The sequence below is a fragment of the Rhinolophus hipposideros genome (assembly GCF_964194185.1).
Source record: "Rhinolophus hipposideros genome assembly, chromosome: 23".
NCBI lineage: Eukaryota > Metazoa > Chordata > Mammalia > Chiroptera > Rhinolophidae > Rhinolophus > Rhinolophus hipposideros.
This window is the reverse complement of record NC_138069.1, coordinates 6,749,670-6,767,844: the sequence shown is the minus strand read 5'-3', so window position 1 is coordinate 6,767,844 and position 18,175 is coordinate 6,749,670. Positions and strand designations below refer to the sequence as shown.

General features: G+C 39.2%; 1 protein-coding gene across 2 annotated transcripts in view; it reads left to right on the top strand.

Moving 5' to 3' along the window:
* FAF2 (Fas associated factor family member 2) overlaps positions 1-18,175 on the top strand; it is a 54,144-nt gene that overhangs the window by 16,899 nt on the left and 19,070 nt on the right. For both annotated transcript variants that reach the window (XM_081034878.1, XM_081034879.1), the window contains exon 2: positions 10,053-10,121. In XM_081034878.1, the coding sequence (XP_080891004.1) occupies positions 10,053-10,121 (69 nt within the window). The remainder of the gene's footprint in view (positions 1-10,052; positions 10,122-18,175) is intronic.

Sequence of the window (18,175 nt, the reverse complement as noted above, 5' to 3'; positions counted from 1 at the left end):
ACTACACCATCTATTGTTTGTGATACCTTCCTTGAATCACACATAAGCAAGACATATATCAGAGATCCCATGTTTCAGAAGTGGGTTGCTAAGTGATGTTGACATCCTCTTGTCTTCTGACGTGGGAGATGAGGCAGTTAGACCAAGGCTGGAGTAGGAAAAGGGCATAGAATAGTCCACACACTTCCTCCAGTCTCTCCTTTGCATTTCACTAGTGAGACATTGATTGGGGTTCAGGGTATTTTTTTGCCCTGAAGGTTAATATTGCTGCTCTCCTACTAAGAACTTACACCTTTGTGTAATTGAATGCAGTATTATCCTAAATCTTTGGGAAAGCAATTCAGGGAAGGGGAGTTAGCTCTGAGGTGAAAAATCACCTTTTTTCTTAAATTTTTTTTTTTTTAAATTGGGGAACAGTGTGTTTTTCCAGGACCCATCAGCTCCAAGTCAAGTCGTGTTTTTTCTTCAATATGTTTGTGGAGGGTGCAGCTCACTGGCCCATGTGGGAATCGAACCAGCCACATTGGTGTTATGAGCACTGCTCTCTAACTGACTGAGCCAGTCGGCCGCCCAGGAAAGATCATCTTGAAGCAAGGGCTATTTCTCACTAAGACGGATCTGGATGGACCTACCCAGGGGGATATTTGTAGTAGCAGCTGACGTTAGACATTGGTCCTGAGAGAAGAGAGGGAGGGGGTGTCAAGAGTTAAACCTTTCCGTTCAGGTGTCAGTTACCTTTATATCCACTGCAGCTATTTTGTCCAGTGATATCTCAAATGACCTCAAATGTTAGTAGATCTGAATGTAAACCAGTTCTGAAGAGCAAGCCAGTAAGGAGAGATGGCAGATTTAGCTAACCATTATCGAGCACTTACTGTGTGCACCTGAATTTGTGTGGGGTGCTTCCACAAAATTCTTTTAAAGAGTTGCGATGTTCTCAATTGATAATGGGCATGATGACATGTCTGTCTCATGGGATTGTTGAGGAAAATGTAGTGGAGATGGCCAGCATAGTTCCTGACAAAGTAGGAATTAATGAGTGATAGTGAGAAGAGCGATGTTTAAAAACTAGAGCAATAAAGAAACAAACATTGGCCTGAGGTAGGATTCATTCATTTATTAATTCAAACATTTTCTACTGTATGCTAAGGCATAGCACCGTGTCTTCGGGATATAGAGATAAATGGGTTCTTTCTCAAAAGAAAGTTCCTTTTAAGAGAGAATTACAACCTGTCGAATCCCAAAGAAATTAATTTGGGAGGATCTTGAGACCAGTGACAGGTGATTGACTCTAACATTTCCTTGACTTTCCTGTTTCACCTCTCTTTTGTAAGTTCTGATAGCCAAACATGTTATTGCTAGGGAAACAATTGTAGCAACGCTAATGCATTGTCTCCAGCCAAAACAGTGTTCTTTCTCAACAAAACTAGCATTGCAAAACTCATAGGCACTGAAATGGGAGTGAATATTGAGACATGTTTAGCTTTTGACTCACCTTGAAACCAGCCCTATCCAATGTCAATTGGAATAGTCTTTCGAAGTACTACCTTTTGTCAATGTGTATCAAGAACTTTAAAAATGTGTATATTTCGGGTCTCCCGGTTAGCTTAGTAGGTTAGAGTGCAATGCTGGTAACTCCCGCGTTGCCGGTTCAATCCCTGCATGAGCCAGTGTGAGCTGAGCCCTCCACAACTAGATTGAAACAACTACTTGACTTGGAGCTGATGGGTCCTGGAAAAACACACTTAAATAAATTTAAAAGTTTTAAATATATATATATATATATGCATATTTCTTGGGTCATAATTTTAACTGGATCTTAAGGGGGAAAAATCCTAAATACAGAGGAACTTTATACCCGGAAATGTTCATTAAAGTGCTATTTTAATAGTGGAAAACCAGAAGCAATTATAACATCTATATATAAATTATTTTAGCCAATTGAAATATTATATAACCATTAAAATGGTTATAAGACAAAAATAAAATAAAAATGGTTATAAGGACTAATGCAGAAGGGAGTACTTGATACAATAAGAGTGCTGAAAATTGTAGACTCTAAGAGGGGAGTTGCACACAGAAGAGAAAAGGAGAGCTCCCTAAGCCTGATTGTATGCAGTGATGTGGGAAGTGGCGCTGGTTGGTTGAAAGGGTGGGGTGGAGAGATGGGGCCCCAAGCCAGGAGAGAAAAAAACAGAAGAATCCTGCCAAGATCAAAAAGCAAAGGTGAATGGGTTCTTCTCAAGATGTTTACAGTCTAGAAAGGAGAAGCAAAGCCCCCGTTCCCCTGATAATTAAAAAAAAAAAAGTTTGGAAGGGAGTTTGAATCAAAACCTTAAATCCTTTCCTTGGAGTGTGGGGAACTAGAAGGAAATACACTAAAGTGTAAGCCAGTTGTATTGTATATATTATATGATATATATAATAGTGTTTGGGGCCGCAAACACCTCCCTCTTTCCCAATCTTACTCTAGTATTTAAACGTTCTTTACCTAACTTACACTAGGTTTAAAAATTCTTGGGCCGGCCCCGTGGCTCAGGCAGTTGGAGCTCCGTGCTCCTAACTCCTAAGGCTGCCGGTTCGACTCCCACATGGGCCAGTGGGCTCTCAACCACAAGGTTGCCTGTTCAATTCCTCTAGTCCCGCAAGGGATGCTGGGCAGATCCCTGCGACTAAGATTGAACACGGCACCTTGAGCTGAGCTGCCACTGAGCTCCCTGATGGCTCAGTTGGTTGGAGCGTGTCCTCTCAACCACAAGGTTGCCGGTTTGACTCCCACAAAGGATGGTGTGCTGCGCCCCCTGCAAGTAGCAACGGCAACTGGACCTGGAGCAGAGCTGCGCCCTCCACAACTAAGACTGAAAGGACAACTTGAAGCTGAACGGCACCCTCCACAAGTAAGATTGAAAGGACAACAACTTAACTTGGAAAAAAGTCCTGGAAGTATACACTGTTCCCCAATAAAGTCCTGTTCCCCTTCCCCAATAAAATCTTTTTAAAAAATACATAAAAATGAAAGAAAACCTTGGTAGCCACCCTGTCCTGTTTATGAGTGCAGCTGTTTGAAACAGGAGTGCCAGATGAGTTCAGCATGTTGTGCATTTGACCCTTTGGATGCCCCACTAGCCATCCTGCTGGCTAGCGTGAGGTCAGGCAGTTTGTTCCCCCGCGCGTGTAGCATCATGATAGAATAAATAAAAGTGCATTTGTCTTTGGCACTCTGTTTCCACTTTTTCCCCTAATCTTTGAAAACACTTTACCAGAAATACATTTTTCTCACAAAGATAAGCAAATTATTTCAACAGTTTTTCTCATCCTTGGTAAATAACGCTGTCATTCCATTGGCTTAAGCTTTAGTTCATCCATCATAACATTTCTCTTACACCGCCGCCATATTTAATCAATTGCCGATCCTTTTGGCTATACCTTTACAGTATAGCCCAAACCTGTCCTCTTCTTTCCCTCTTCACCATCCTATTCTAAACCACCATTCATTTTCTCTTTCATTTCCATATAATAGTTTCCTTGCTAGTGTCTTGCTCTCTTTCATGCCTTCTACCGTTAATTCTTCACACAGCAGCCAGACTGACTTTGTAAAAAAAATTCTACTGATGATCATGACACTCCTTCTGGACTTAGAATTAAGGCTCTGGGTTAATGGTTCTCAGCCCTGGCTGTATATTAGAGTAACTTAGGAGCTCTCCCTCCTCTAGGAAATAATTTACCTATGCCTACGCTGCACATTCAGAGCATCTGATTAAATTGTTTGGGGTGGGGATCTAGACATCTGTGATTCCCCTCAGGTGCTTCTGATATGCAAGTAAGGTTGGGAAACAAATGTTCGTTCCCCTGCCTACTTCTCAGACCTTACCTGCCAACTTGCTAAGCTTGTTCTGTCTCAGAAGTACTCTCCCAGTTTTGTTTTCACTTTTGAAATATACTTTTATTTTAGAGTAGATTTACATTTACAGAAAAGCTGCAAAAATAGTACATACACTTCCCATATACCATTTCTCTGTGTTCCCTATTAATGTATTACATTATTAGTTTGGTACTTAGGTCACAATTAATGAACCAGTATTGATACATTATTTTTAAAGTCCATACTTGATGCAGATTTCCTTAGTTGTTACCGAATGTCCTTTTTCTGGTCCAGATTTCATCTAGGACACTACATTAGTTTAGTTGTCTCCTAGGGCTTCTCTTGGCTGTGACAGTTTCTCAGACTTGCCTTGTTTTTGATGACCTTGACAGTTTTAAGGAGTACTGGTCAGGTGTTTTGTAGAATTTCCCTCAGTTGGCATTTGTCTGATGTTTTTCTCATGACTAGGTCGGGGTTGTGGGTTTGGAGGAGGAAGATCACATAACATGCCTTTGCGTCTTGTAAAGGGTACGTGCCATCAACATGAGTTGTTACTGTTGATGTTGACTTTGATCCCCGGGCTGAGGTATTACTCGTCATGCTTCTGCACTATAAAGTTCATTTTTACCCTCCTTTTCCATACTGTACTCTTTGAAAAAAAGTCACTTGGCACAACCCACACTTCAGAATGGAGAGTGACGTTCCACCTCCTTGTATGGAATTCTGCACAGGATGCTTGTCTATTCTCCCCCATTCATTCATTCATTCATTCATTCAGTCATGAATTTATATCAGTACAGACTCAAGGATGTTTATTTTGTACTTTGGATTATAAGCCGTTACTACTTTATTTTGTTCCTCAAATTGTACCCGTTTTGGCCACTGGAAGTTCTTTCAGTTGACTTCTGTATCCCTTTGTTATGCCCCCTGTTATTGTGGAGGTTTTTTGAGAACTTTCTTACTTTCTGGCACTACAAGATTCTCCAGCTTCACCTGGTTTGTTTCCTGCCCCAGTCCTAGAATCAGCTATTTCGGCAAGGAACCTAGCTGCTTTTCTTAGAGAATAGAATTAGAAACGGAGATCTGGCCATTATGAGTGCTTACTGTGGGGGTGCATGTTTTTGTTTCTAGGCTCTCAGCTGACAGCGAGGACGTACATGTGTGTGTACTAAGCTAGTTCTGTATGTGACCACCTCTATTAAGCTAAATGTGTCTATTCAGATCTCTCCAGCACTAATTCATTACCACATGGATCATTCTAGCCTTCTTCCCTTGGTTATCTGTAACTTCCCACTCATCAATGGAAAACTGGCTCCCACCATCTGTTTATTTCATTGTTCAATTCCAGTATAGGTATATAGATACAGTGGCTTCTGATTTGACACATGGGAAACGGCTTTATCAACTAGAGAATGGTGCTTCTGTGCAGTTCCTTTTGCCTTTAGTCTTACAGATTCCATTCATTTCCTAAGTTACTTAGGTCAGCACCTTCCACCACCACCACCACCACCACCACAACTACTTATAGTGAGGTTTTTTCATATATTTGTGATACAATTAGCTTCTTATGTCACAGTCTGTGTTCCATCCTCTGACTTCCTAAATGATTTTTAAAAAATTTATTGGGGAATATTGGGGAACAGTGTGTTTCTCCAGGGCGCAACTCAGCTCCAAGTCCAGTCGCCGTTTTCAATCTTTAGTTGCAGGGGGCACAGCCCACCCTCCCATGCGGGAATTGAACCAGCAACCTTGTTGTTGAGAGAACGTGCTCTAACCAGCTGAGCTATCCGGTGGTCCCTCCAGAAGCTCAGCGGCAGCTCATTGTCTTCAGTCTAGTTGTGGAGGGTGCAGCTCACTGGCCCATGTGGGAACCGAACCAGCAACCCTGTCGTTCAGAGCTCGCACTCTAACCAACTGAGCTATCCGGCCGCCCCCTAAATGATTTTTTAAATGTATATATACTTTAAGGTTCATTCTGCTGTAGAGTTCTATGGATTTTTAAAAACACATGATGTCATATATCCAATTGTCTCAGTTTTTGCATTTGTTGTCTTTCTGTCTGGAATACTCTTCGCATATGTTTTTCCATGGCTACACCTTTATCTTTCATAAGATCTTTGCTGAAACGTTATTTCCCTAAAGAGGCCTTCCTTGAACCTCCAATCCAAAGGAATCCCCTAGCATAAAATTGTTATTTTGCTGTGTGTATGTGGTTTGTTTTGGTCAGTCCCTCCAGTAGGATACAAACGTAATGAGAGCATAAACTATATCTGTATCCTGGATACGGTGAGTATCTGGATCGTGAATATTTGTTGGTGGATTCCTAGGTGTGTCTGGCATTGCTTGTTCCTAGTGCATGTTTTAATACTCATCAGTAGTGATTGAAAGCAGGCTTGTTCAGTTGGCCTTCCAGCTTATCATGATTCTCTACTTAGAGAAGGGTTTTGCTTGCAAATTAGGTTAAGTATTTCAGTATATTGAAGATGTGCAATTACCCTGATTGTTCTCGCCTACAATGTTTATAGCCTTTTTTAAAAAAGTTTTTTTAATGTGACTCAATCTCTGGGCCTACATATAATTGTTCAATACCATGGGTTTCCCAGCCTGTTTGTACATTAGAATCAGTTGAGAAGCTTTCAAAAAAAAGTACTGATTCTCTGGCTCCATCCCCGACTTACTGATCTCCAGGAAAATCCTGCAAATTTGTGTTTTTAATAGCCAGCTTATTTATATTAGTCAGAACATTTAGAGTTAAAAAAATCTCAGGTATTAATAATGTACAATGAGATGCTGAAAATATCTGGAGGATTTCAGTTTATAGGTACCACAGTCGAAGCTTATACAAAATGTTCTTTTCACTTGGACTAACTTTTTCTGCAGCTTTTCAAGCCTTTACTGTATGGTAGGTCGTGGGGAATATTATATAGAGAGAGATGAATTACGGACACTGCTTTCAAGGAGCCTGTATCTTCTGGTAAGGCAGTAGAATGAGTGTAATAATCACAGTAGAAGGGAGAAAATAATAGGTGCATAACAGGTAGAAAACAATTTTGGTATTTAAAGATGAGTGGTCATTCACACCCTGACAAGGTAAAAGTAGAGTCTAATTCTTAAACAGAAGGTACAGAGACATCCCAGTCCTCTGCAGGGTGCTGTAAGGAAACTGGACTTTAAGAAGGGAGCCTATTGGGCCGGCCCGGTGGCTCAGGCGGTTAGAGCTCCATGCTCCAACTCCGAAGGCTGCCGGTTCCATTCCCACATGGGCCAGTGGGCTCTCAACCACAAGGTTGCCGGTTCAACTCCCACAACGGATGGTGGGCTGTGCCCCTTGCAACTGGAAATGACAACTGGACCTGGAGCTGGGCTGCGCCCTCCACAGCTGAGACGGGGGTGGGGTGGGGGGGGAATGACAACTTGAGGCTGAATAGCACCCTCCACAACTAAGACTGAAAGGACAACAACCTGACTTGGAAAAAAGGCCTGGAAGTACGCACTGTTCCCCAATAAAGTCCTCTTCCCCTTCCCCAATAAAAATCTTAAAAAACAAAACAAAGCAAAAAAAACAACTCTTCAGTTGACTGAATAATAAATTCCAAAATCCTCAGAGTGGTATTCAAGTTGTTCCTATCACGTGGTCCCAGTCTAGCTTTCCAGATTATTTTCTCACTATTTCCCCTTTAGATGTCTAGTACTTAACAAATTTAACAGTTCATGTATATATTTAATGACGAAATTTCCAGAGCTAAATCCTTGCCTTCCTTCAAGGTCTAATTAAAAAAGCCAAATCCATCTATCCATCCTTTCCTGCAACACCTGTCTGCTGTTATTGTCTATTCCTTACTATCTCCAAGGGACTTCAAGATGAATACAATAGTCTGTCCTGAAGAAATGCCTCTTAACAACCAGCAAGCAACAGGAGAGATTGATCTCAAACTGACAAGAATGTAGGACAAGCCTGAGGTTCTTACCTCAATTCTGCACCATGACCACGGACCAAACATGTTTAACTCCCAGATTTTAGCTGCCTTTATGTGCACCATGAAGGATTTGATTTGGACTGGATATCCTTCCCAGGATATACTTAAAAAAAACAACTTAAAAATAAAACAAAACAAAACCCGAAGTTTGGTATACAGTTATTTTAAAAAATTACACCAGTGGTACATAAACATTGCTAATAATTTTTTTTTATGTTTAAAATACTGTAAAAACTTCCTACTGAAATGGAAAAGCTCTGTTGAGAACTCTAGAGCTCTATTAGGAGAACTACTGACCGCTCTGACAGTCTGGATTTTAGCTCCTGACCATTCCAGGCCTCTTACCAATTTGGCTATTGCCTTCCGTCTTATATAGGCTCCCTTCTTCTTCTTCTTTTTTTTTTTTTTTAAGATTTTATTGGGGAAGGGGAACAGAACTTTATTGGGGAACAGTGTGTACTTCCAGGCTTTTCCCCCAAGTCAAGTTGTCCTTTCAATCTTAGTTGTGGAGGGTGCCGTTCAGCCTCAAGTTGTCGTCCCCCCAGTCTCAGCTGTGGAGGGCGCAGCCCAGCTCCAGGTCCAGTTGCCATTTCCAGTTGCAGGGGGCGCAGCCCACCATTCCTTGTGGGAGTCGAACCAGCGACCTTGTGGTGGAGAGCCCGCGCTCCAACCAACTGAGCCATCCAGGAGCTCAGTGGCAGCTCAGCTCACAGTGCTGTGTTCAATCTTAGTTGCAGGGGGCGGAGCCCACCATCCCTTGCAGGACTCGGGGAGTTGTGAGAGCCCACTGGCCCATGTGGGAATCAAACCGGCAGCCTTCGGAGTTAAGAGCACGGAACTCCAACTGCCTGAGCCACTGGGCCGGCCCCCAACTGAAGAGTTTTAAGCAGAGGAGTAACGCGCATGCACAGTTAGGAAGAAGAATTAGAAGGAAGGAGAGAAATTAAGTATTTTGACAATTCACTTGAGGTGTTACAAAAGCTTGATTACAGATGCTGGTGGTGGGAATGGAAATGTGGTTACAGATGTAATGTAGAAACTTGATAACTGATGAAATATGGAGGTCAAGTGTGGAGTACTCAAAGATGAGGCTGAGATTCCAGATATCATCTTAGCCTGTGTATTTGGGAGGGTAGTGGTAGTTAACACAGATACAGTGGTTTTAATGGTACATTTGAGGTACAGGTGCCACATCTAGGTGGAAATGTTAATAGCCTATTGGAAATGCACTCTTTTTTTTTTTAAATTTTATTGGGGAATATTGGGGAACAGTGTGTTTCTCCAGGCCCATCAGCTCCAAGTCGTTGTCCTTCAGTCTAGTTGTGGAGGGCGCAGCTCACTGGCCCATGTGGGAATCGAACCGGCAACCCTGTTTTTCAGAGCTCGCGCTCTAACCAACTGAGCCATCCGGCCGCACCCTGGAAATGCACTCTTAAACTTCAGAAGAGATTACAGATCCCGAAATTAAATTAGGAGTCACCTAAGGAGACAGGGTGGTTGAAAGCTGAGGATTAAATGAGGTTTCCAGGGAGGGAGGTATAGAGACAAAAGACAAGGAAACATCCTTAGAGAACTTTCTACATTGAGAGGGATGGAAGAAAAGGAGCCAGAGAGACAAGGTGCGTTGGTCAGAGACAAAGTGAGACCTGAGAACAGTCCAAGGAGGAGTAGGGAATATAGTTATTGTAGGGAAACATTTGAGTTACAGACTCTTTAGTAAAAAAAAAAAAAACAACAGTTCATATTATATGCTATGTTATATGCCAGTAGGTAAAAGGATATAAGTTAATGAAAGCATTCTATTTTGCAGGAAACCTACATTATTATATCATTAAATATCTATAAACAGAATAGTTGTTTAGCATTGGAGAATGTTTTGCTGGACCCAGAGAGTGAAGAAATCTTTAATTTTTTAAACTTGAATTTGAGAGGAGAATATTGATTTTAATCCGTAGTCTTTTTAATTGAAAGCCTTGTTTTAAAAGACAAGAAATTTTATTTTATTTATTTATTTTTTGTTCTCTGGGGTAATAACTGCTATAACTGATGAGATAAATAATGAATAGTAAGGTTTTACAGTACTTCAAAACCTACCTTCAACACTTTTTAGCGTACTTTCCTAGATGTATTCATAAGTATTCTACTGGGGTAAACATATCTACATATGTCCTGTTGGTTTTTCCCTAAGTATTTTTTGTTTTTTTCCTTTTCAGGATCTGACTGGCATAGAATCTATGGATCAGTGTCGCCATACCTTGGAACAACATAACTGGAACATAGAGGTATGATAGGATTTATTCTGAGCTTGTTTTTCCCTGGTCTGATAATGATTGAAAGGCATGTAATTTACCATAGCAGGAATCTTCTTGCAGTAGATTTTTTTCAAATTTACAACTCTTAAGTCTTTAAAAGTAAGTATGTGGAAAAGGTGAAGATTTATGATCGAAGTTATAAAATCATACAAAAGATGGTGCTGACCAAATCCCTCAGTATAGTGCTCCTGCTTCTTTATTCTTTCTTAATGGCTCTTTGGGAAAACTGTTGTTCTTTTATGTATTTGGTTTGTAATAGATACATTTCTTTTTAAAGATTTTTTTTGTTTTAAAGATTTTATTGGGGAAGGGGAACAGGACTTTATTGGGGAACAGTGTGTACTTCCAGGACTTTTTTTTTTCCCCAAGTCAAGTTGTTGTCCTTTCAGTCTTAGTTGTGGAGGGCGCAGCTCAGCTCCAGGTCCAGTTGCCATTGCTAGTTGCAGGGGGCGCAGCCCACCATCCCTTGCGGGAGTTGAACCGGCAACCCTGTGGTTGAGAGGAGGGAGTCTACTGGGCAACCTTGTGGTTGGGAGGACGCGCTCCAACCAACTGAGCCATTCAGGAGCTCATTGGCAGCTCAGCTCAAGGTGCCGTGTTCAATCTTAGTTGCAGGGGGCGGAGCCCATCATCCCCCCCGCGGGAGTGGAGGAAACCGGCAACCTTTTTGTTGAGAACCCACTGGCCCATGTGGGAATCGAATCGGCAGCCTTCAGAGTTAGGAGCATGGACCTCTAACCACCTGAGCCACCGGGCCGGCCCTTTTTTTAAAAGATTTTATTGGGGAAGGGAAACAGGACTACTTTATTGGGGAACAATGTACACGTTCAGGATTCTTTCCAAGTCAAATTCTTGTCCTTTCAGTCGTGATTATGGAGGGCGCAGCTCAGCTCCAGGTCAAGTTGCCTTTGTTAGTTGCAGGGGGCGCAAACCACCATCCCTCGTGGGTGTGGAGGAAACCGGCAACTTTTGGTTGAGAACCCACTGGCCCATGTGGGAATCGACCCGGCAGCCTTCTGCATCAGGAGCACGGAGCTCGAAGAACTTGAGCCACCGGGCTGGCCCCTGTAATAGATACTTTAATGTGAACCTTCTTATTGCATATTTTATACCATGTTTCCCCAAAAATAAGACCTAGCCAGACAATCAGTTCTAATGCAGCTTTTGGAGCAAAAATTAATGTAAGACCCAGCGTTATTTTACTATAAGACTGAGTATAATATAATATAATATAATTAATATATAAATACTGGATCTTATATTAATTTTTGCTCCAAAAGACGCATTAGAGCTGATTGTCTGGCTAGGTCTCATTTTCGGGGAAACAATAGTAGTTTATTATTTTGGATTTTCTAGGTAGTTGTGTGATCTGCAACTTAAGTTATTTTTTTTTCAGGTTATGGAGCGTTTGTTTCTTTTACTTGATCATTGAATTGGCTAGAACAGTTTCAATTAATAATGGTAATAGCAAACACCTTGTCCTCACTCTAATGCCTCTTATGTTTTATTAGCAAGTGTGATGTTGGTGGTTGTTTTGAGATAGATCCAGAAGGATGAAAGCATCATGAGAATAGAGATGTTTCGTTGTGTTGTGTTGTGTTGTGTTGTGTTTTGTTAACTGCTCTATTCCCACCATCTAAAACTAATTCTAGTACCTCATAAGCTCTCAAATATCTGTTTACTATTTGTCTATTCTTGGCATATTAATAGTTTATATCAAGAGTGCATGTTGAATTTTATCAAACAACTTTGATCTCTGTTGAAATTACTGTTTTAATTATGGTATGTTACTTGAATAGGGTGTTGGATTTCTGAAAACATATTCCTAAGTGATATTTAGTCATTTAACACCTTTTTTTCCCCCCCTTCTCCTCTCCCCACAACTCTGAATCAAGCCATTGTTTCTCAGTCTAGTTGTGGAGGACGCAGCGCCCTGGCCCATGCTGGTATTATGGGCATTGCACTCTACCAGGCTGAGCCAGTGAGTCGCAGGCTGATGGCCGGCTGTGCAGCTCATGGCATCTCTCTCCAGTTGCTGGCCAATCAGGGTGGCTGCTGGCTGCTCAATGGCAGCACATGGCTGCTTACGCTGGCTGCCAGCTATTCATGGCAGCCCAGCTCCAGGGAGAGCTGTTGTTCTCAATTTAGCTGTAGAGGGCGCAGCTCACACTGGCCCATGTGGGAATCGAACTTGTAGCTTCGGTGTTAGGAGTACAGCGCTCCAAACACCTGAGCCACCTGGCTGCCCTCAACACCTATTTTTGAGTAATTTTAGGCAGTGGAATTATACAAGAGAATAAGACTAAGCCCCTACACTCATGAAGCTTAATTCTAGATAATTTCAGTTTGTAATAAATGCTGTGGATGAGTGTAGGAAATGTAACAGATAGGATCTGGGGAGTTATTTTAAATAGGATGGTCAAGTAAGGCCTTTCTGAAGAGGTTATATTTGAGCTGACACCTGAATGATGAAAAGGAATGATAAATGTGAAAATTTTGGGGGAAATGATGTTGCTCTGTGTTCTACTTTGGCGCTATCTCCTTGTTAGCTTTTCATTTCAAGCACATGCTGGCTTTATAAAATGACCAACTTGATTAAATTAGGTGAGAAGTGTAAATAGCTTAGATTTGCAAGACAGCACTAGAAAACTTGTTTCTGCCTGTTTTTTATTAACTTTTTCATGTTTTCCCCGTCATTCATAATCTGTTTCACTACATCTTTCTTGATAACCTTTCTTAGAAAATGCTTTCTTTTTAAAGATTTTCCAAGTTTTTTAGCATTGGGTATACAAAGTGTCATAGCTTTCATTCTCCTATGTCTGTTCTATGAACCCCTCTTCTCATTTTTTTTTTATTTTCCTTTTTTAAAAATGAGAGTTCCTAGAGACTGGTTTATCTTATTATTTGTTTTTTAATGAGATGTTCTCGTATTTATCAGTTCTTTCTCTCTGTTTTTTATTAAGGAAAAATTATATATTTTCACACTTTTATCGGTTATATTTTTTTTTTAGCATTTTGGTATTTTTTACAGCTTGGTTAATTAGACTCTTTCTTACATTTGAGACTGTGAACTTTCTTCTGAAAATACATTTTTAAAGTTTTTATTTTCTTCTTTGACCTCAGAATTGTTTAGGGACATATTTAGAATTCCTAGTAGCTTACTTTTTTTGTTTTTGTTTATCCTTTTTATATCTATTTTATTTCATATAGGTATCTATTGAGGTCCTTATGAATTAATAACTTTCCATTAATATTAAATAATACATATATTTTTATTAAATATTTCAAACTTAGAGAAAAATACAGAGATAAAGGGAACAACCATGTATCTACCACCCAGCTCCTGAAAGCCAGACATTTTGCAATACTTATTTCAAATTGGATAAAATTGAAGCCTTATGTAAGTTGCTTAAATGTCGTTCCCAGACTCCGTTTCTTTTCCACCTTTCCTAGAAGGAACCATTCTTGACAACTAGGTGTTTATCAAAGAATGTGTTTTTTGTGGGATAAAGATTTGGTGTCTATACTCAATCAAGCTTATTAAATGTACAAATAAAATCTGCTATTTCCACTTTTTTCCCTATTTACTTAATGAGACTACTTGACATGATGAATTAGAATAAGTTTTTACAAATTTCTTAATTTCCCAGTGGTAATGTCTTTTTTTCTAATTACAGTAACAACGCATGTTTGAAAAAAATCAAAATACAGAGTTTATAAAGTTGAAAATGAAACTTCTTGATAATCACACTTGATTATCAAATGAAACTTGAGATAACCACATTTGATGTTTTACTATATTAATTATATGTCCTTTCAGACTTTCTGATGTTTATAACTCTCCTTAATGTGCTGATAATATATATGTGTATACTTGCCAATGTTAATAACAAATATATCAAAGAGAATGCTTACTTTTTGTTCATGCTGTGGAAAGGCAGTACATGGTGCAGATAAACTGTAATAATGAATTCTGTGTCTGTTTTGTGGTGAGACACTTTCTAAGTTTTATATAGTTTGCCTATTTTATTGGACACAAAGACGTGGCTTTTAGAACTTTCTTGTAATAATAGTATTTGACAAGAAAGATAATAAAGATACAAGTTAACACCAGGTGATCCTTTTTGCTTTAAATTCTAGTTTGATTTATTAATATTGTCCCATTTTATTTCTTGGTTTATAATTATCTGGTATAATATTAACCATCCTTTAACATGACATGACTTACAGAAATATTAAATGCACATATATGTGCACACCCACACAGGCAAAGAATTCCAAAAAATATAAAGAAAATGCTCACCCATAATCCTACCACTTCATGGATAACTAGTGTTAAATTTTAGTGTATATCGTTTCAGACTTTTTTAGGTTCATTTATATGGCTATGTAGATTTATATATAATTTCTTGTCATACAAATGAGATTATGCTGTATTCATAGTTTTTTTCACTTTAGTCTATTTTAGTAACTCATAAAAAATAATACAGGCCCGGCCCGCTGGCTCAGGTGGCTAGAGCTCCATGCTCCTAACTACAAAAGTTGCCGGTTCGATTCCCGCAAGGGATGGTGGGCTGCGCCCCCTGCAACTAGCAATGGCACCTGGACCTGGAGCTGAGCTGCGCCCTCCACAACTAACACTGAAAGGACAACAACTTGACTTGGAAAAAAGTCCTGGAAGTCCAATAAAGTCGTGGTCCCCTTCCCCAATAAAAAAAATAAAAAATAAAAATAATAATATGTAAAATATATAAAATAATTTGTGTTAAAAAGTTTAAACAAAGCCTAAAATGAAATATGAAAAAAATCCACTCGAATCACTTCCCTACAACTATTTCTCAGTCCTACCCTGACAATACAGCAATATTAAGAATTTCTTTTGATTTTCCCCCCAAATATTTTATGCCTGTGTAAAAATGTATATGCATTAATTTTTCCCAAACAAACCAGAGCTTTTCAAACTTTTGGGTGTCACTCTTTGCACTTAAGAATTATTGAGGACCTCCAAAGAGCTTGTGTTTATATGGGTTATATCTACTGATATTTGTTAACATATTACAAATCAAAACTGAAATTTTTCTTAAAGTTTATTAATTTAAAAAGATAAACTCACTTGTTAACAAGTTTTTGCAAATGTCTATAATATCTGGCTTGATAGAAAACAGCTGGATTTTCTGCCTTTAATCTTGGTGATACATAGTTTTAGTTGAGATATGTGAAGAAAATCTGGTTTCGCCCACATATGTGGTTGGAAATAGGAGGAGTATTGCAATAGCTTTTTCAAATCACTGGATAGTCTTTGATACTGTGATAGTTTCTTAAAGGTTAGTTGCAATATGATATTTGAAAAAAATCATATCAAGGAACTTTTTGTTCTCTTTTCTTCGTTGAAGTCTATTGGTCTTCACTTTGATCTTTTACCGATGCATGATTTCATAATTTCATGCATTGATTATTTGGAAAACATTGGTTCACTGAATTAATACAGATCTTCCAGATGTTGATGCATTTTGCTATATAACACGATTCATTAGTAGCACCTCCAAACTCATCAGAGAAGCCTTTAAAAGATATTAGGAAACTATCAAGTTTACAGTGGCAAATACAAGTTTTCCAAAATTCTAATTTTTGCCTAAAAGCTTAACTTTATAATTGATGACAAATATTACCAGTTCTGGTTTTTAAATAGCAGATTTGTTGATAATGTAATTCACATACCAAACAATTCACCCATTTAAAATGTGAAATTCAGTCTTTTTTATTACATTCAGAGTTGTGCAGCCATTACCACAATCAATTTTAAAACATTCCATAAACTTCTTAGAATACTGAGAACATTACCCAGAAAGAACCCCCATTAGCTGATTCCCTCCTCCTGTCCCTCCACTCCCCTCCCCTCTCCCCACCCAGCCCTAAGCAACTGCTAATCTTCCTGTCTGTGGATTTTCCTCTCTGGACTTCCACATGAATGGAATCGTAGTACGCGGTCTTTTGTGTCTGGCTTCTTTCACTTAACATAATGTTCTCAAGGTTCATCCATGTTGTAGCAGGTATCAGTACTTCATTTTGTGTGTGTGTGTGTATGTGTGTGTGGTGTTGTGTTGTGGTAAAATATACATAGCAGAGTTTACCATTTTAACTATTTTTAAGTGTACAATTTAGTGACATTAAGTACATTTACATTATTGTGCAACCATCACCACTATCTGTCTTTAACATCATACCAAACTGAAGCTCTGTCCTCGTAAACAATTACTTCCCATTACCCCCTCTCCACAGCCTCTGGTAACCACAGTTCTACTTTCTGTCTCTATAAAATTTGACTTTTCTAGATACCTCTTATGAGTGAGATCAGACAATATTTGTCCTTTTGTGTCTGGCTTATTTCACTTAGCATGCAGTTTTCAAGATTAATCAATGAATGAGTGAATGATTTATCTATGTCTTAGAATGAATCAGTACTTCATTCCTTTTTGTTGTCAAATAATATTCCCTTGTATGAATATATGTTTATCCTTTTGTCAGTTGATAGACATTTGGGTTGTTTCCGCTTTGGGCTATTATTAGTAATGTTGCAGTGAGCGTCAGTGTATAAGTTTTTGTATGGACGTGCTGCGTTTCCCCGAAAATAAGACCTAGCCAGACCATCAGCTCTAATGCTTCTTTTGGAGCAAAAATTAATGTAAGATCTGGTCTTATTTTACTATAAGACCAGGTATAATATAATGTAATATAATACCATGTATAATATAATATAATACCGGGTCTTATATTAACTTTCGCTCCAAAAGACGCAGTAGAGCTGATGGTCCGGCTAGGTCTTATTTTCAGGGAAACACAGTATGTTTTCATTTCTCTTGGGTGTATACCTAGTGGAATTACTGAGTTGTATGGTAACTTTCACCTTTTGACGAACTGCCAGATGGTTTGTTTCCAAAGAGGCTACACTATTTCATGTTCCCGACAATAGTCTATGAGGGTTCCAGTTTTTTCACATCCTCGCCAGTATTTATTAATTTCTGCCTTTTAAATTATAGCCGTTCTGGAGGGTGTAAAGATGTCTCTTGGCTTGTAATTTGGATCTGCATTTTTCTGATGGCTAATGATGTAGAGCATCTTTTCATGTTGCTTGTTGGTCATTTGTATATTTTCTTTGGAGAAATGTCTATTTAAGTCCTTTGCCCATTTTTAAACTCGATGATGAGTTGTGAGAGTTCTTTATGTATTCTAGATTCTAGACCCTTATCAGTATACGATTTGTAAATATTTTCTCCCATTCTGGGGATTATCCTTTGACTTTCTTGATAATGTGTTTTGATGCACAAAAGTTTTTAGTTTTAATGAAATCCAGTGTTTTTTTTCTTTTGTGGCTTGTGCTTTTAGTGTGATATCTAAGAAACCATTTTCTAATCCAAGGCCATGAAGATTTTCTTCCATGTTATCTTTTAAGAGTTTTATAATTTCAGTCCTTACATTTAGGTCTTTGATAAGAGTATTTTGAGTTAATTTTTTATATGGTGTGATTTAGGGGTTCAGCAGCATTCTTTTGCACATGGATAGCCAGTTATCCCAGGAACATTTGCTCACAGACTATTTTTTCCCTCGTTGAATTGTACCTTAATACTCGAAAACATGAAAACTGTAGGATTAACTTAGAGTAAGCTATAATGCAAAGTTTAAAGCCACCACTAAGGTTAGAGGGCACACAAGTCCTCCAGAAGACCACCCTCTCTCTCTCTGACAGCATCTGCACATTCAGGGAGTTCCCAAAACCACCCTCGCGTTTGATAATTCACTGGAAGAGCTCACTGAAAGCTTTTGCACTCTCAGTAATGGTTTATTACAGGGAAAGGATACAGATTAAATCAGCTAAAGGAAGAGACACAGAGGGCAGAGTCTTGCATTGCAAGCACAAAGGTCCGTACTCCTCTCATGGTATCAGGACATGTTGCCCCCCTGGCATAGATGTGTGGCAATATGCACGAAGTACTGCCAACCAGGGAACCTCACCTCCGTGTCTAGAG